At 44.3% G+C, this 18,823-nt stretch overlaps 3 protein-coding genes across 6 annotated transcripts; all 3 read left to right on the top strand.

Annotated features, from left to right (window-relative positions):
- The first annotated feature begins 674 nt into the window (after window positions 1–674).
- On the top strand, window positions 675–8,274 carry LOC102104040 (solute carrier family 2, facilitated glucose transporter member 11-like). 4 transcript variants are annotated; one of them, XM_005524484.2, is made up of 12 exons: window positions 675–777; window positions 1,645–1,743; window positions 2,168–2,328; window positions 3,853–3,977; window positions 4,223–4,352; window positions 4,927–5,075; window positions 5,624–5,811; window positions 5,950–6,060; window positions 6,567–6,668; window positions 6,817–6,892; window positions 7,560–7,687; window positions 8,017–8,274. In XM_005524484.2, exons 1-12 carry the CDS (start codon window positions 754–756, stop codon window positions 8,221–8,223), a joined length of 1,500 nt encoding a protein of 499 aa, XP_005524541.1. In that variant the 5' UTR covers window positions 675–753; the 3' UTR covers window positions 8,224–8,274. The 4 variants fall into 4 exon arrangements, with proteins under 4 accessions (XP_005524541.1, XP_087921197.1, XP_087921194.1 ...); XM_088065071.1 differs by lacking the exons at window positions 7,560–7,687; window positions 8,017–8,274 and adding an exon at window positions 7,251–7,385; XM_088065068.1 differs by lacking the exon at window positions 675–777 and having other exon boundaries at window positions 1,618–1,743.
- A 2,179-nt stretch (window positions 8,275–10,453) lies between these two features.
- On the top strand, window positions 10,454–13,845 carry LOC102111823 (macrophage migration inhibitory factor-like). Its single transcript, XM_005524614.1, has 4 exons — window positions 10,454–10,468; window positions 10,575–10,676; window positions 13,130–13,302; window positions 13,779–13,845. Exons 1-4 carry the CDS (start codon window positions 10,454–10,456, stop codon window positions 13,843–13,845), a joined length of 357 nt encoding a protein of 118 aa, XP_005524671.1.
- A 2,303-nt stretch (window positions 13,846–16,148) lies between these two features.
- Window positions 16,149–18,428, top strand: LOC102103863 (macrophage migration inhibitory factor). The gene is made up of 3 exons (XM_005524483.2): window positions 16,149–16,372; window positions 17,167–17,339; window positions 18,161–18,428. The coding sequence occupies exons 1-3, from the start codon at window positions 16,265–16,267 to the stop codon at window positions 18,225–18,227; spliced, it is 348 nt and encodes a 115-aa protein (XP_005524540.1). The 5' UTR covers window positions 16,149–16,264; the 3' UTR covers window positions 18,228–18,428.
- Window positions 18,429–18,823: the final 395 nt, after the last annotated feature.

The following is an 18,823-nucleotide window of genomic DNA, read 5'->3' as shown; positions in this document are numbered from 1 at the left end:
AGCCTGGGAATTTTCTCTCAGCAGAAACAGACATCAATCCAGCTGTGGAGGTTACAAAACAGCTTCAAAACAACCTTATTCTTCAGACACAAAAAGTACACTTCCTAGTGGAAATGCCAGACAAAACTGCATGATGAATCTTTCTCTCTACTAGCAAAGAAAAATCATCTACTAAATGCTTGGCTGGTCAAGCCTGGTATGTCACTGTAGAACTGTTAAGTTTGCACCCCATTTCAAAATCATGGAGTAGTTCAGTTCCTTCCAGTAATGATTAAGTTACGATGTGCACAAGTTGCCATCACCTGGAGAGAGGACATCTCTTTCCTGTTACATGTCAAAGTCCTGGAGTTCACCGTCCAAGCCCCATCTAAGATTCCCAACAGAGAGCTCTGTCTCTAAGTTTCTCACACTGAGAACTGAGCAGGTTATGATGATGGGAACCCTGGTTAAAATTGTTTTCTCGGTCTCCTGTCCCCCAGCAGAAGACAGAGTTCATGAAGCATACAGGTTCTGCAAGAGACACCATCCTGTTTACCTGGGCTAGACATAACTTCTGGTTGAAATATTTAATCCAACAATCCTAAACTTTGTACGACAGCTGGAATATGTGTAATTAACTCAAAAACCTCAGAAGTAAAATTTAACTTCAGTAACATGGGACTGGTTCACTGACACTGCTGTTGTATAACGTGAGCATTTGGTTCTTTGGCAGGTACCAGCAGCGAGCAGCAGGCACTGGCTCATTCACAGGAGATGGCTGCCTTCCTCTCCAACCTGGTGAGTACCTGCTCACATTCCTCAGGCCTCCTTGACTTACAAAAGCCAAAGATAACATAATAGTAGAGATTCAGGTTCTTTAAAGGTTTTAAATTCCCTTGTTAAATAGATCATCTTTCCTTTCTGTGTTTAAACATCACAAAGAGCAATGGGGCTTGTGGCCATGAAGATCACGTTGCATTGTCTTTTCTATGCTACAGGATGAAATTAAATGAAATAATGAAATAAAAATCTAACAACAGCTCTGGCTCTTCCACCACTGACTGTGATACTATACTTTGTCTTCTAAATTACTGAAAACAATACTAAATATTAAGCATTGTGATTACTTCCCAAAATAATGAATATGGTAGTGGTGCAGCAAAAGGCTAAGAAATCATGACAAACTTTTAAATCAATTACTTCCTTCACTTCATCAAAAGATAATTAACATAATCCATCAAGAGTTTCCATAATCTTAAAAAGGGAAGAAGTGATATGTATCATCATCCATTATGGATTGGTGTACATTGGTCGCTGTAGATTGCAGAGAGGGAAAATGCACGGACTGACACCTTTATCCAGCCAACCTGTCAGATGTTGCAGGCACACAGTGAGAGTTGTACTATCAGGAACACCTTTTCAAACTCCTTTTCCTTCTCGCAAGCAGAGTGGTGAATTATCACCCTTACACCCATGTTGTCTGCTCTGGCACTGTGGCTGATGGTCGAGTTTTGGCAGCAGTTTAGAGGGATTCTGAAAAATGTTTAAATTCAAAAGGATCTGAAGTGGACAAAGAGGAAGGACCAGTGTGGCTACAAAGTCTCTGGCCTTGCACAAAACTAGAGTAGTGAGAAGCTGATGGAGCATTTTATTTTTGCTTTGCAGGTTCAGTTCCGTGGACTGCTTCAAATGATCTTAGTGCTGGGAATTGGTGGTAGTTTCCCATATGGATTCCATATTTCTGTCATCAACTATCCTTCTGTGGTAAGTGTAGTCATCCTCTGAGGCTGAGCCCTCTGTTCTCCCATAAATCCCAAATCCCAAATTTATTGAGCATTCAGCTGATATGTCTAGGTCTTTTCTTTGGCTAACAGCAACATCACATGTGTAGAGAACTTTTCTTCCTGAAAAGAACGGGATAGAATTTTCTGTTTTAAAAAAGCTCTTGCCATGTAGTGTACAAGTCCCCAAAGGAAGGCACTAAATGAGCTCTCGACGTGCTCACCAGGAAGCTGCCTGGCTGATACAAACTTGAAGAATATGCTGTGTGGCCTCAATGAACTTGTTTTACAAAAAAAAGTCTCAAAATAAGTCTAATATGGAACCACAGTCTTGATCTGAAGTACAACAGCCAAATGTGAAGGGATCTTACACCCATCATGCAGGCAAATCTCGTTTTATTTTCCAGCACATCAGGAAGTTTATCAATGAAACCTGGATAGATCGACATGGCTCTCCCCTCCACCCTGAGACAATCATGCTGTTGTGGTCCTTCATTGTGTCTGTTTATGGGATAGGAGGATTCCTGGGAAGCCTCTGCTGTGGCTACCTGACTACAAAATACAGGAAGTAAGTGCTTCTTGTAACAGCTCAGCAGTCAGAAAGTACAGGGAAATACCAAGGAGGACAAGTCTCTTCTCTTTGGTTGAAGCAGCCCTGTTGAAGACAATTGATTTGGTTTTCTGGCACATGCACTTTTTCCAAGCAGCCTTCTGTCCTATTTATCTGCCCTCCCCAGGGAACCATGCTCTGTAAGGGCTGCAGTCATCATCACATCACCAGATCAGTGCCTCTGGGAGTACTGGCATAGGTTCACATTCTCTTCAAGGTCCCCTTTCACTAAGATCTCCCAAGCTTTACAAACTCAACCAAAGGAGCTGTGTGTCTTGTGTTGTAACACATTATATGCAGTTACTCAAACACCTGGAAAATATCCTTATGTGACGAAGAAGAGTCAGATTTCCATTTAAATACATTCATTTGTGGTGGTGACATTATATTAAATATTCAGATCTACTCTAGAGAAAATACCGAGAGAGGAGAAAAAAAAATTGCTTGTAATTCCACAAAGATATAATCAGCACCAAAACAAATGTCCAAGAGACATCTCTGTTCTTGGCAATCCATGTTACTGAAAGGCAGTTCCAAACTATCTTTGCCACTGGACAAAGGAAGGATTCCTCACCAGTCTGGTCTGTTCTTGGTGCCTTGTGTGTAACACCACTAATTTCATTTGCAGAGAAATTGGCAAACATATCTTCTTGGTGTGACCCACTTAAAGATCTGCTCCACAACACACTGATCCAGGGGCCCCTCATTTGGGTCTCAACAAACCATCTTAGCCTGCCTGCAATTGTGTTCTTTCCTAACAGGTAAGTGCCCCCAAGAAATTTCTTGTGGGACACTGCCTCATCCCACATGCTGAGAGTCTCCCAAGACTGGAAACAAGATCACCTCTCCCATGGCTTATTTAACACGTGGTAGCCTAATTGCTGAATCACAGCCTAAACTCAGAGTCTCTGTTATCCTTAATGTGTGCAAGGGGGCTCTTGTCTAACAAGTGTCACAGCAAAACATCTGAGTGCAAAAGACTGAGCCTGAGACACCAGGGTGGTGAATATGTGATTCTGACTTGAAATGAAATGTGCCTCTAAAAAACTCTGTCTGCAATCTCAGAGCACCCATTTAGCCAAAAGTCTTTAGAATAAGCCATTCTAGAATGGGACTTATGGACTCAGACTATTTCTGGGGAACAACCACACACGTTATGAAGACTCAGAGCCATTTAAAAATCTTGGTGGCAAACTGGACCAGTCCTTCCCAAAAGAAAATATTTTTCCCTACTTGTACTGTGGAAATGATGACAAAAGGGTTCCAACTGTTTAAATTCTTATCTTAAAAAATGTATTCATTCAAATCTAAAATATCCTAAAATTATAAAGAACCATTTTGACTATCCTAAATTGAAATTATTTCAGCCATTCCTCAAAACAGTAGGAATGGCTGTACCATGCTTCCTGTCACAACAACAGTACAAGAAGTTCTCATTTCACACTAAATTCTCAAGGGGTTTTGTTTGGTTTTTTTTTTCAGGAAAAAGTGCCAAATGTTCACCAACCTGATCATGTTGGTAGCTGCACTTTTCATGGCCCTCAGTAAAACAGCCAAATCCTTCGAGATGATTCTGGTTGGGCGCTTTCTCTATGGCATTGGTTCAGGTATGTCCAAGGCCTGCAGGCCCCTGACCTGCTGTCCTGGGATTGTCTCTACAGCCACCCTTGAAGAAAGATTTCTAAAAGCAAATACACCAGGCACTCAATAAAAGTGAAAGATATCATCTCTTTTGCAAGAAATTGTAATCTAAATACCCAAGTGAATGGAAACAATATAAGAGAAGATGATGGTCAGAAAGTTAAGCTTTTGTAAATATTTTAACTGTTATTTATTCTCTTGTATGTTCAAGGTTTTTCTCTCAATATACATCCTCAGTATGTAGGAGAGATTTCACCCAAGAAGCTGCGTGGGTTTACCAACTCCACTGTCGCTGTTTTTCTGACCCTGGGAAAACTCACAGGACAGGTTGTTGGGCTACGGTAAATTCTCCAATTTTTCTATCAGGTTACACTAAAAGTAGAAATGTTTCTATAACTTTACCCTCTCCCCTAATCAGTGACAGAGAAGCACTCACCTCCTCCCCAAAACATGCTTTAGCTTACGCCAGAAGAAAAATCTTGATTGTATTTGAGGGAAATATGGTTTCAAATATAGAAGGCAGAAAATTATTTACTCATAATGTGATTTCTTCTTATTTTCACACTCTTTCTATTAGGAGATTTCCCCTTCAAAATTCTTTGTACTTAAATGAAAAGTCTTGGCAAGCTGTTTTGCTCTTGTGGCCAAGCAGTCAAATGAGTCTCATCAGCTCTCTAGACATTATACTGGGTTCCAATGATATTAAGAAAGATTTTCAAAATATCAGCTAATTCCTTTAAAATAAATTGTCAGAAATAAAAATAGGCAAATTTGTGAAATCTGCCAAATTAAAATTCAGGGGTTTACTCCAGTGAGCCCTTGAATGGAATCTGAGCAATCCTTATCACTGAGAAAAACTTCCTCAGCATTCATTCCATTATTTCAGCATGATTTTGTTTCACATACACTTTCCAGGGAGATTTTAGGAAGCGAAGCCTTGTGGCCATGGTTGTTAGCATCTAGTGGACTTTCAGCATTGGTTCAACTGGTTACCCTCCCATTTTTCCCTGATTCACCATCCTACCTCCTGATACAGAAGGGTAATGAGGAAGCCTGCAGGAAAGGTAGAGTGTCTGCTTTGCTCACTTACTTCCCTCCATCTGCTCTGTCCCATTGAGAGCCGCTGCAGAAGATGAGGCAGGGCACAGCTGTGCTGCACAGTGCAGTGCCACGGAGCACAGGCGGCTTCACAGACAGCAGCTGAGGTACCCATGGCAATGTCTGCATTCACCTGGGCCTCACTCAGCCTCATTTGGCCCATGAAGACAAGGAACACACATGTACATCAGCTTGTCTAACATTTCCCACCTTGGTGGGCGCTGCTTTATTTCTTTAAAGGAAATGGTTCAGGCAGCTGTCTTTTATTGTACTATTAAACAAAAAGTACTCAAATGTTTACTTTGTTTACAGTTGAGTAAACTCCACATTAGAAAGCTGTGCTATACCGACAGCCAGCCAGACAAAATTCTTCAAATTGCCCCTGCAGCAACCAGATGGCAGCAGCAGCAGCAGCACCTACTCCAATGGACAGGCAGCCTAAAGGGTTTAATGCAACCACTCCTGATGGAGCTATCCTGGTAGGATAATCCACTTCCCTCTTTCTCCCCTACAGCCATCAGGAAGCTCTGGGGTGAAGGAGACCACCAGGCAGAAATTGATGACATTATGAAGGAGAAGGGTGCAATGGCGAGCACGAAAACCTTGCGTGTGCTTGAAGTAATTAAAGAGCGATCTTTGCGCTGGCAGCTTTACATTTTGATGACTGTCATGACCACGTTGCAGCTCTGTGGAATCAACGCAGTTGAGTGCTCTCTTTATCCCCAGGATGAGAGACAATGCCAGGCAGCATTACAAACCTCTCAAAGTCAATGTTATTAAACCAGCTTAGAATTGTATCTCAAATGCAACACTTTTTTTTTTCCTCTTCACGTTTTGCAGATATACTTCTATTCCTTTGAAGTGTTTCACACAGCCAAGTTTGAAGAATACCTTATCCCATACGTGTCCCTGGGAGTTGGGTTGTGTGAGTGCTTATCCTCTATATTGTGTGTAAGTCTTTTCAGATTTGAGTTTGAAGGGAAAATTTAATGTGGTCAACAACTGCGCTTTTCCTTTCTTGTAACTGGGCTCAGGGAAATTTTGCATAACCTAAGCCACTTTCGTGCTTCTGCAAAACCACAGGCAGGATACAAAGTTTTTTTCCCAATTATTTGCATGTCTGTGTGTCTTCAGACTCACTTTTTTCTGCAAAATAATAATTTTCTGATGTTCTGGGTTAGATGTGTGTATGTTTGTGTGCACAATTTGACATATACCAGCATGCAAGAGAGGGAACTTGTCTAATAACAGCTTAGGATTGACTAATAAACACAGTTTCATTAATAATGAATTTGTTTTGAAGAAACTAATAAAATTGATTAGGAATTAAGAGACTGTCAAATGACACTGATTTATGGCTATTATTTAGACAAGTCTTCTGCACAGAACACATGGAGAGAGGAGGAATTATTTCCTTTGAGAACTGGGGTTTGTGATCCATGTTTTCTGCTTTCCAGAGCACCCTTATAGACCGGTTTGGGCGGAAGGTGCTGCTCTGGGGTGGATACTCACTGATGTGTTCTGTGCTGGCCCTGCTCACCATGACCCTGTCACTGCAGGTAAAGAGGCTTTGTGGCCACTTCCCCAGCCCACCTTCCTGCTCTTCAGTGGCAGGAGATGTATAAAAACTTCAGCCAGTGGCAGGAAATACAGAGCTCTGAGATTTTGTCGTGTGTTTAATGGTTTGTTATGGTTTCTCACTTTTAGCATCGGTTTTTCTGGATGCATTACTTCAGTGTTATCTTGATCTTTCTGTTCGTTGTCTTCTATGGAATTGGACCATGTGAGTACATCAATGATTATGCTGGCAGGAAATTTGGTATTGTATTGACTGGCAGCACAACTGGCAGAGGAAGAACAGGCTAGTGCTTGCCAGAAAGTTCTGGAAATTAAGGAGGGAAGGGCAGCCATATACAAGAGGGAGACAGGAAAAGTATACAGACACCTGAAATTTTATTGCTGATCTGTGATCTAAATAATTTAAAACAGTATCATCTTCTCCAGAGAGTGTGAGATAGAAATTTCAAAATAATTTCTAAATTAATCAGCTAAAAACAGGATTCTAGGCATTGCCAGGTATGTTATAGTAATCATCTTCAATAACTTAACAAGTTAAGCTTATGCCTACCAACATGCTCCAGGTGGAAGTGGCCACAGGAGCCAAAAGGGAGGCTGGTTTTATAAACCACTGCACCAGTAACAACTGCCAGAGCAATATGGAACTGCGCAGACCCACTGATACCAGAAAAAGGATTCCAGTACCTACAAGAGGAACCTAAATTAACTGCTGGACTCCATTTCTGGAATCAAGGTCTTTCACCCTCATAGCAGAGGCCACCTATCAACAGGTGTTCTGCCTGCCCGTCATCTCTGCCACTGCCATTGGCAGGAGCTTCAGCAGAAGCAAGGAAACAAATAAACCTGGTGTGTGCTTGGCTTTGCTTTTTCAGCTGGAGCCACCATATCTGTGATGGTTGAAATCTTCAGCCAGTCATACAGACCATCAGCCTTTCTGATTGTTGGCTGCATCAACTGGATGGGACTGTTCGTACTTGGGATGATTTTTCCAATAATTGTTGTAAGTGACTCTCACAGGATCCCTCTTTCCAGGCTAATCTATTTCCAAATGCTGACAAGGGGAAAAATAATAGCAATAAATTGCAACGACACACAAAGCTCTGTCCAAACATCAAACCTGCTCAGAAATTCCCCAGGTTTGTCAAGGAGCAGCAATTGGACTCAGGTCAAACATGGCCAGTGGAAATTCCTGGTTTGATACCTGTCCTGGACTGTGTATTGAATGCACCTTTGAATTTGAACTTCTAAGACACAGGCTTGCACTAAAGTGCAGCGAAATAAAAATGAGTTTCTTATTTTCCTTATTTTGTTTTGTATTTTTGTTTGCAGGATAACCTTGGACCCTTCTGCTTCCTTATCTTTTTGGGAATCCTTGCTTTATCAGCAATTTTCATCTACCTGTATCTTCCTGAGACCAAAGGAAAGTCAATCATGGAAATAAAAGCAGAATTCAACAAGCTGAACTTTGGGAAAAAAGAAACCCCTGTCACTGAAAATAACTTTCCTAAGGAACAGCTGTCTTGCACCAAGCTCTGAATGTTCAGAGAAGAAATTTGCATCTCTTAGAAAAGACAGGAAATAATGTTGCAATAGAACTAAAAAGGAAACATTAAAAACAGACTGCAAGCTCTTCTGTCTCATTTACTTTTTCTTTTTTAAGGTAGATATGAAAATCATTATTCTAGAGTAACACTAAGTATCTCATAAGCAGGAACCTGCTGGCAAACAGCTCAGAGTATCAGAAATACAAAAGAACAAGTGAAATATTTTAAGAAGACAAACCAAGGTAAAGAATGATTAAGAAGGCTCAATGCCCAACAGTCATGAGGTTGGGGAAACATAGAAGTCTAAAATATTTGGCTGACAGGCACACAGAGGAAAAGCTAAATACATGGTTTAGGGTGACCCAAGCAGATACAGATTAACAACTTAACACCTTAAATTCAGAAAACAGGTTTCAGCATGGCAGAAGAAAAAAGTATTGAAAGTGAAATTGCTGCACAACAGTCCTGGAGATGTAATGGAAATCTCAGTGGAAAACACCCTAGCAACTCTAGGCAGGGAGAAGGATCTGCTAAACTGAGATATTCTTGCATGCAAGAGAAGTAAAATGGCTGCTATAAAATAAACCAGACTTTGGAGAGCATCTCTTGTGTCTAAGGAACTGATTTTCAACCTGGTACATCAGCTTCTGGGAATTACATCAGATGTTTTCACAGAAGAAAGAGTTTGTTTTGGAAATGTTTTTCTTGTTATGTAAGCAAGCTGGGAATAACGACTGATTATTGTACCCAGCAGTAAAAATAGGTTGTGAAGTTCAATGGAAATAGTCTAAGTTTTTCCAAGTGACCAATAACAAGTATAGGATGACTTGTAACTAAACACTTTAGATCATGCCACCTGCTTTCCTCTAACCACTGAAGAAAAATGAACCAATATTACAAACTACAGCTCCTCTCCTTACAGATGAAGGTGTCACTTGGGTTTGTTTTTAACACTTTGGCTTAGGAAACCTACCTTGAAAAGGCTTTTTGTAAACCTGATTTTATTTCTGTGTTTTTTTAGGGTTTTCATTATTTTCAGAATGCCTACAGGAAACACAATCCACAAACGTGGGCTGTAAATGAACACTAACATAGTAATTTCATCTCCTGACTTTTTATTTGCTGGCTTTTTACAGCAAGGGTGATACAGCAAAGGAAATAACTTCAAATCAACATACACCAGACAATCATAGGATGGATTGGGTTGGAAGGGACCTTAAAGATCATCTAGTTCCACCTCCCTGCCATGGGCAGGGATGAAACCATTTAGATCAGGTTGCTCAGGGCTCAGTCAACCTGACCTTGAACACAATCAGCTTCAGCACATTCATACAGAAGTTTTCACCATTAAAAAGTATTTGCTTCAATTACAGTGTTCAATACAAGCATTTAGAGCAAGCTATAGAAAGCACTCCCTCTTTTCTGCTGCCTGGAGAAAATGGAGTATAAAAACTCTTAACTCAGAAACTACTGGCATAAAGACACCCATCACTTTTAATATGGAGAGATTGTCAAACTATTTATTTTATTCCCATCACCATTTTCAACCTGCTTTCTCCATACATCTCACTGTGAACACCCCATACCAAATATATTATCCCTCTTCATCACTTCTCTCATGTAAGGCTCTTCCAGGAGGCAGTGAGAACTGATCCCAGCCTCGCCACACACTCCCTCCACTCTGGATAAAACCACCAATGTCAGAAAGCCTGTGGATTTCCTATTTCTCAGGAGTTATGACTGTTATGGAACTATTTGCACAACAAAGGAGCAAGTTGAAAACAAGTCTTCTCTAAGCATGTAGAATCCATCACCACAGCGGAAAATCAAGACCCTGATTTTAAGGCATCTTTGTCATGACTTAGTCATGGCTCAGGAAAGGTCTGCACAACATGTGTCACTGGAGGGTTTTTGTTATGGTCCATTCCACAGAGAGAGTTTCAGACATCAGAATTGAATCATCCATACAATTTTTAAAAAAACAATTACTAGACTTGCATAAAGATGTGCATTACAACCTACACTCAGTCTCTGAAACACTTGCTTTTTCACTGGTTTCATGGTTGGGCTGTATCCCAATATAAGGTGTCACTTTGGATGCTTTGGTTTCCAGAGTGCAAAAGCTGGGTTCCCTCCCAGGCCAGTGCCTTGGCTGTCTGTGTCAGCAGCCTGCAGATGGCACATTCAGCCTCACCTCTCCTGAGACACTGCCACCCCTCTCAATGCACCTGCTGACGGTATCGCTGACTATTTAGAGGCTCCTGAGGCGCTTGCTGGCACAGTGGGCTGAGCAAGCCTGTGAGAACAAGGTGAGCTGAAAAGAAACCTGCTTGTGATCTCAAGTTGCCTAAATTCATTGTTAACACAAATATAAGCAAGGATAAAGTCCCAGAGTCTTCTGCAGGGGAGCTCACCCAACAATTATCAAAAGCCTTACCAGCACAGGTAAATCCATTTGCTGAAATATCTTCCTTCTTTAGTCAGCTCTGCCTATGCAATTAGCTGTTTTTGAGTGATAGCCTTGATAAACTAATATAGCTAATGACTCACCAGTATTTGCAGTATTTCAGTATTTCAGTATTTACAGTATTTCTCTAGGAGAATATCAAACACTTGTTCACTGTAACTTAGTTTTATTGAGGTCTCAAAACCCTGGAGTATTCAAATTAGCTTTGTGTAGGATGATATTGCATGTAGTTATCTGTGTATATGAAGACACTGGATGTAAGTGGGTGTGTCCACAGGTACCTGTGAATACCTCTCAAGAATCTGGCTGACTGAAAAGCAAACCTCACCCCCTGCTTCCTTGCTGAGTCCTGTTGAATAAGTGCCTGTTATTTGCTAACAGAATGCCTGTAGCCTAGTGGTTACAGCTGAAGTAAAAAAATTATTTATTCAGCTTGCTTGGACATCTGGCAAAAATATCTGTGTACCATTCTGCTATTTGTAATCAAAATACCAGAGTAAAAGCTGCCTGCTGGTTTCACTACCAAACTGGAGGGGTTTTACCTGCCAAAACATATGGCAGTATGGTACTGAAGTAAAGTCTTGAAATGTTGGTATTGAGGGTCTTATAAAAATTTATGAGGCTATTATTTTCTTAATACTGACTGGTCACTGGGCAGTGTATTGGTTGCTTACTGAATATTGTTGAATATGAAAAATCAAAAGAAAACTTCTCTACAGAGCTGTCAACTTCAGAACATGAGCTACACCTCAGCTGCTGTAGCAGCAGTAAAATTGGCTATGGATCTGTAGCTGCTTGTTTAGGCACCGTTTCTGCCTGTTCATGAGCCCATTTTCAGAAAATATTTATTTTGCTGTGGGAGTGATGCTTTAACTGTAGAAAGAAGAAAGTTTTGGTGCCTACAGAAAGGGCTCCCCAGCAAACTTTTCTCTATGCACTGGGACACCTGAACAGGTCAAATTCTTATGTAAAACTGATGTGTTCTATCCCTACTTAAAAAAAAGACAACTTTTATCAGTCTAGCAAACAAGTACTTGCCGGTGGGGGGGGGGCAAGGGGTGTGTCTTGCATAACAGCTTCTGAATATAAAGCTAGAGGCCAGGGCTGGGATGCAGCTGGAACAGGTTTGTGCAGCTGTGTGGAAGGGATATGTAATGAGACTTAGAAATATACAGGGAATAACAAAGAGATTTTTCTGAAGAGGGCATACAAGCTCTTCGTGACAAAGGAGGCAATAGGAAGGGGAGAGCCTTTTAGTTATAACACAGAAAGAAGGAAAGGATTAGGGTGGGATGGAATGCAGAGCTTTCCTCGCACAGGAAACTGTACCACTTCAGAAAAATGCAGATTTTTAATCAAATAGGGTTTTTTCCTACTGGAAGAACTGTTCCAAATATTTTCAAACTACTCTAAGAAAATAATGCTGATTAATGCTTCAACTCAATTTTTCTTTTAATAGTGATAACCTGCTCCCTGGGTAGATGTTAAAGGCATGGATGTACCTACACTTGGCATAAAGTTGAGAGCACATGGTGTCCAGACAGGGGAGAACAGGGCTGAGCAAGTGGTACCTCAGCAGGATCTCCTTGGCTTATCCTGTACTGCTGTGGCCTGATGCACCTTACACCCAAACAAACTGTAAATGATGGCCAAGACTAATTACCCAGACAACTCCTGGTACTCAGGCTAGCTTGTTTTACCAAGAGCGTTAATTGCTGCCGACTTCCAACGATGCGCTGCTAATAAACGTGGGTAAGAACAGCACAGGAGGCAGATGAATGCCAGAGGAACTGATCCCTAGATTCCCCAGTGTGTGGATCTGACACTGTGTATTAGCAGCGGGGAAAATCGCGGGCTGGTCATTAACATTAACATAGATACTTTCTTCTGTTTTTCCTGATATCAAGAACAAAAGCAGGATTAGGCTGTATTTTGTTTAATGAGGGGGATGTTGATTTAGGCCTCTGCTGTGTCAGTTCACATTTACCTCAGCAGGGAAGACTGCAGCAGGAGCCAGTGAGGTGCAAAATCTCTCTGGAACGCAATGCGGCAGTGGTACCATTGCGCACCCCCCTCACCCTGACCTTCCCACACAGGCAGGGAGAGTCTGGTGGCTCAGAGGAGGAGCTGGAGATATTACAGGTCACTGGAATGACCTGTAATAATAATGAACTATAATGACTCCTGGAGCACCTGGACTCAGAAGCCTAAAATCTACGGAGTCTTTGTACTGGCCTTTGACACAGCAGTGAATATCTCGGAGTAGAATGCAAATGTAGACAGTAAGATGTCAACAAATGAAAGCCTTACATATGAAAAACATGCATTTATTTTCACTGCAGTTTCAGTACAGAAATGCCTTCCTGAATTTTCAAAACTTTTCTTAATACAGCAAAAAAAAAAAACAACATTAATTTTCTTCTTCCAACAGTATCTAGCAATACAGATCTCCCCTGATCTGGTGATGTCCTTTGGTGGCTCCACAGACCCTTGTGCTACATGCTTTCTGTACAGCACTGGAAAGGTAGGGGAGCAGGAGAACAAGGTCTACTCCAAACTGCTTTGTGACTTGCTGAACAAAAAGCTGAAAATACCATCTGACAGGTGAGCTCATACAGCCACTTCTCTGACGTGACTTTCCACAGATTGTTAAAACTATTCATCCCAGGCTGGTCTTTTGACGTTCTCTATTAATGTGCTGACTGGGGAGGTTAAATGCCAAGTCAACTGAGCAACTCCCCACCTAAAGAGAAAAAAGGAGCCATTGCATGAGCTCCAATGCTGATGTCCAGAAGCTGCAGAATTCCTTGGTTAAAATGATGTAGGTTCAGGCACTGTATGTACCCACAGGTATCATGTGCAAAAGACCAGATACAGACACAATAACTTGATCACTAGGAACTCCAGAATGCAAGTAGATATGGCATTAAAAAGGGCAGGAGGAAGGGAGTGTAAGGCCTGAGAAGGATAAAGCCCTAAGGGAGATTTGCAGCATGGCTGTGTGTCCTGGTGCAGGAGCACCCTGCCCAGCCTGCAGCACTCTGCTCTCAGCTGCTAATGGTGCCTGCCTTCCCTTTCAGAATCTACATCAGCTTCTTTGACATCAGTCCTGGAAATGTGGGCTGGAATAACACCACCTTTGCTTGAGGTGCCCTGGGGTGATCACATCTTATTCCTGAAACCTCACTGTGGTTTGAGAACTGCAGTTCTAGTCACCTTCTGGCATTTGCCAAATTCAAGAGGCATTGGTAACTTAGTTGCTGCTACCCAATGCTATTTAACATCTTGCCTGCTGCCTAAATAAAAACGCAGCAGAAATCTCATGACTGAGACCTTCTTGTTACTCTGGGAAGGCCTGTAGTTGAGATGGACGGTGCTTTCTCAAAATACTCTTGGACAGAAGCTTTCCTTTCAAAAAAAAGTTTAGTCATTTATGAAGATGAACACCTCTTTTGCCTTTGCCCTGTCCATGCTCAAGAGCAAAATTTCAAGAAAATATAACTATATCTTGACTTGGTTTCAAGATTTATAAATGTTAATAAATGTGGCTACAAATGTTGGAGATGGACCTCCCTTCAAAAGGAGCAAAGACATGATTACCTCTTATTTAAAAGAGATGGATTGCAGTCCAGGTCCTCTTTAGGCCTACCACTACAGGGATATCTGGCTGAGTAGCAGAAAAACTTGTGCTGTGAGTCTCCCAGGGCTCAGCACAGACAGAGGGAGTGAGTGGAAAAAACCACTGTTCGCTGCTGTGCCCTCCCCTTTTCATCCATTGAACAATTTGTAGTGACAGTGAAGATTAGAGCACAGCTCAGAATGAGGCAGAGGCACAGCAAGCCACAGTAAGCCATTCCTAGGGACTGAAGTGGTAAATTAATTATGAAAGGAAGATTTGCATACAAATATTTATTATTAAAGCCCTTGGTCAGATAAAATCATTTGCTTCCAAAGTAAAATAAAAGACCGAGTATTTCAGTATCCTGAAATTCTATAGTTTAGTGTATTATGATTTTTTTCTGGAAGAGCAAACCTTATCACACCCCTGTTCTGAACTCTATTGTTAACATCTCATTGTGTCCCTACCACAGCTTTGCTTTGCAGCCACAGACTTTCTAAATACAGACCTATACCTCAAACAACAAAAATGCTTTGTTGGGATAACAGATGGAAGCTGCATTGGTGAAAGCTTTTCTTAGTCAGGGAGGCAAAAGAGAATGAAATTGCAGACTGTGTGGCAGCAGAGCCAGGGGCTGCCACTCTGGGCCTGGCAAGCCACAGGACAAGCACACCAGTGGTGACATTGCTCTCAAGCTTTACTCCCTGCACAGGTAGAATTCCCACTCCACCTCCATGCAATAAATCTGGGAGGCAGGAAGGTGAGAGGAATAAATGTGACTATGCAATGGCAGGGAGCTGAGGATATCAGAGGGAGGAAACTTAATCGGTTCTTAGTCACTTTCTTAAGCGCTGTTAATAACTAGAGTAGGAAGTGCTCCAGCTCTCAGCATTATAACCTGTGTCACTCCAATGCATTCCCGTATGTTACCTTCCCTTACTCCTCATTCAGAGCCATGAGTGTTCACATATGTAGCATGTACATATGGGCAGGTTTTCTAGCAGCATCAGCAGTGCATGATTGTTGTGTGTGAAATGTCTGGGTGGAGAGGGCTCCGGGCCTGATCCTCTTTAGCCTTCCTGTGAGTCATTTTGTGCAGCAGAGCAGCGCTGCCGCCGTCGGGACAAGCAGGAGTCAGGGGTGGGGAGCCGTGCCCTGGCAGCCTACGTGCATCACATCACACAGCCCAGCATAGCGCTCGGCTCTGCTGCCTCTCGCCTCCCAATAGGCACGCACCACTTCATTCCTAAGCAAAACAAAATTCACTTCTGCCCTTTTCCAGTGGAAAAATATGATCTGAAAATGGGGAGGCTGAGAAGCAATAGGTAATTTTTAATTTGACTAAAATAAATTAGAGAAGAACTAATATGGTAACAGAGGCAGACGTTTCTAACTACATCGAGCTAAAGCTGTACACAGTTAAAGCAAAACCTCTACAACTGTTAATTTTGCGAAAGAAAAAAATTCTCGGAGCCAGGGCAAGTAAGTATCCCTTTTCGCAATTGCCAAGCAGAGGCCTACATCCCTCTCTGGCCCTGATCCCGCAGAAACCAGTGGGAGCGCTACAGCGGTAGTATCACATGTGCTGGTACCAGGTTACGTATGAGCTACCCAGCGCGCCCGGACTCCGTTCCAGGAAGGAGCCTGCAACAAACCCTCAAAATATGTTCAGCAGCAGTAACAAAGCCAAGGAATAACGGCGGAGCGGGCAGACCTCTGTTGAAAGCAGCCTGCCCCCGGAGGCGTCCGCTGCCGCCCAGGAGCCGCTGTGTGGTGTGTCCCCGCCCCGCTCCCTGCCCTCCCTGCCGGGCGGGGCCGCTGCACGTCCGGGGCGGCCCCTCGCACTAAAAGCGCCGCTGACGCCTCCGTAGCCACTCCGCTGTGCTGCTCCCGCCGCTCGGGTACGCTTCCATCGCCGGCCCCGCCGCCCCCGCCGCCGCCGCCACCATGCCCATGTTCGCTATCTACACCAATGTCTGCAAGGACGCCGTGCCCGACAGCCTGTTGGGCGACCTCACCCAGCAGCTGGCCAAGGCCACTGGCAAGCCCGCGCAGGTGAGGGCGGGCGGCGGGGCCGGGAGCGGGGCGAGCACGTGTCCGGCGGGAGGGGCGGCCCTGGGCCATCTCCGCTCCCTCGCGCTGCGGCGGGCGGGCCGCGGCCAACGAGGGAGCAGCTGCGGCACAGCGCGGCTGCCCCGGGGGAAGGAGCTTGTGCCCGCCGCACCCGCGGTGCCCAGCCTCCCGATGCGCGGCCCCTGCCTGGAGCAGCAGCCGGGCCTGCAGGAGTGCGGCGCTCACGTAGCCGGGGATGTGCTGCGCCTGTGCCGGCGGTCGCGATTCGAGCGGCGGAGCCGCGCAGAGGCTCGGACAGACCGAGCGCTCCGGGCGGCTCCCGGCGGCTCAGCCACCGCAGCGCCCCAGGAGCCGAGCCCGATAAGACCGAATCTGTGCCCGGCTCTCCGGCAGGCCCCGCGTCTCGCTCCGTGATTTGGGGATGTGAGCTCCGGCACGCATGCACAGGTTTTCGGCCCTTCTCTCGCTCCGCCCCGCTCGTTGGCGAGGCTGTGGCGGGCAGGAGTGCCTGGCTCGCCGGTGGCTTTGTGCACCATAACCGCGTTCCTAAAGCTGAGAGCCGGGCCGAGGGTCCCCGCAGCCCCCAGGGCCGTGCCCCCCACCCCGGGAGCTGCCGGTCCTGAGCCTCCCCTGGGCCTGGGAAGTGCGCAGAGGCCAGCACTGAAGAGCTGCCTGATCCCAATACAACTGCCCTGCTTAGAGTTGGTACCTAAAGCAAATTTTCGTCGGGAGAGGGCAGTTCAGACAGCCTGTAACGGAGTGTTTCCCTCCCACAGTACATAGCTGTGCACATCATACCTGACCAGATGATGTCCTTTGGGGGCTCCACTGATCCCTGCGCGCTCTGCAGCCTCTACAGCATCGGCAAAATAGGAGGGCAGCAGAACAAGACTTACACCAAGATGCTGTGTGATCTGATCTCAAAGCACTTGCACGTATCTGCAGACAGGTAAGGCTGGGACACAGTTTAACCATATTTGTCTGGCTTTCTGACACTGCTTTGAAAAGTCTATTTAAAAAATTAAAAAGCCAAGAGTAAGTCCACGTGTTTTGGAAAATACCAAGTGATTGCTTGCAGCACTTTCATGTCCACAGAAGAATTTGGTGCCTGTTTCCCTGGAGTGTCCTCTGATCAATGTCTTTCTGCTCTGAGAGTAGGGAAAAACACCAGAGCACTGACAAGTTGTCCAGTGTGTCTTTTCCTTTGAAGTGTGATGTCTCATCCTCTGGGGAAACAAGGCTGAAAGCACAAGCAAGGAGTAGTAACAGGCTGGAGATGAGAGACAAAAGCAGAAGCCAGCAGGCTGTGAGCAGCTCCCTTGCAGGCTGCAGCGTTTGGGAGAGTGTCTGTGTGCAGCTGTGAAAGATGGGAAGAACCTGGTGTTGTGGGGGTTGAAGGGAGACCTGCAGAGCCTGGCTTTGAGGGCCTGCTTAACTCTGCAAGGCTGCCAGTCTGTGTGACATGTGTGAGGAACTGAGCATTGCTCAGAAACAAAAAGGGCTGATCTCTGGAAATCCTTGACAGGCTGCTAAACAAAAGCTCTCTGGTGTCTGGACAGTCCCTGACTGCAGAAGAATTTGAGTTTTAAAACAGAAAAAGTACAATTTTGAGGACTGAGAAATACTGGCTGTTCGAAGGCTCCACGAGATTTATGGTAAAAATGAAGCTTGATGTTTTTTCAGGCAGAAGAATGGGAAGCACTCTCCCCTGTTGTGTTGTCGTGACTTACATAAATGAGTTAATGGGGTCATTATTTCCTCCTTCTGCAGGGTCTACATCAACTACTTCGACATGAATGCTGCCAATGTTGGCTGGAATGGCTCCACCTTTGCGTAGAGCTCTGCTGTCTGTCTGAAGAGGCTGTTCCTGGACCTCCCCTCACCCTGCCCTTTAGCAGAGACCACGGCACAAATGGCCCCGTGTTGCACTCTGTGCACTCTCACAGATTGATGGCTCCTTGCTAGTGTGTTTAAATATTGCTGCTTCAACATTCCTCTGTTTTCTCTGTGTAGAAAACAAATAAAGATTTAGAAGTAAGCTGTGTGGTGTAGGCTTTGGCTGGTTGGGGATGCAGTTGCACAACTGCTAACATGTTTCGCTCTGATCCTAGAGCAAACAAAAGGAATGTTTTGGGTTTGCTGGTGTTTCTTAGACACATTATTTCACACTGTGGTGGTGGTCCCTGAGGCTGGCTTCTGACAAGCACTCCAGTGATTTTTACCTTGCTGTAGGTAAGGTGGTTCAGGGCTGCTGACCAGGGTTGCTGATCCAGGTTTATTTTTGGACTGTGTCTCCTCTTGCTGCAGTCCTTGGACCAGCCCTCTGCTTGCTGCTTCAGGGCAGCTTTCCTCTGAGGATGTGCCACCTGTGTGTGGCCAAATGAGCAAGGAAGGAGAGCTTTTCCTCACTGAGGGGAAATGCTGTTATCCACA

Source organism: Pseudopodoces humilis, chromosome 20 (genome assembly GCF_049639895.1).
Source record: "Pseudopodoces humilis isolate 2021_Gansu_Grassland_sample_001 chromosome 20, ASM4963989v1, whole genome shotgun sequence".
Lineage (NCBI taxonomy): Eukaryota > Metazoa > Chordata > Aves > Passeriformes > Paridae > Pseudopodoces > Pseudopodoces humilis.
The sequence above is the reverse complement of the archived record's forward strand: the minus strand, read 5'-3'. Positions and strand labels throughout refer to the sequence as shown.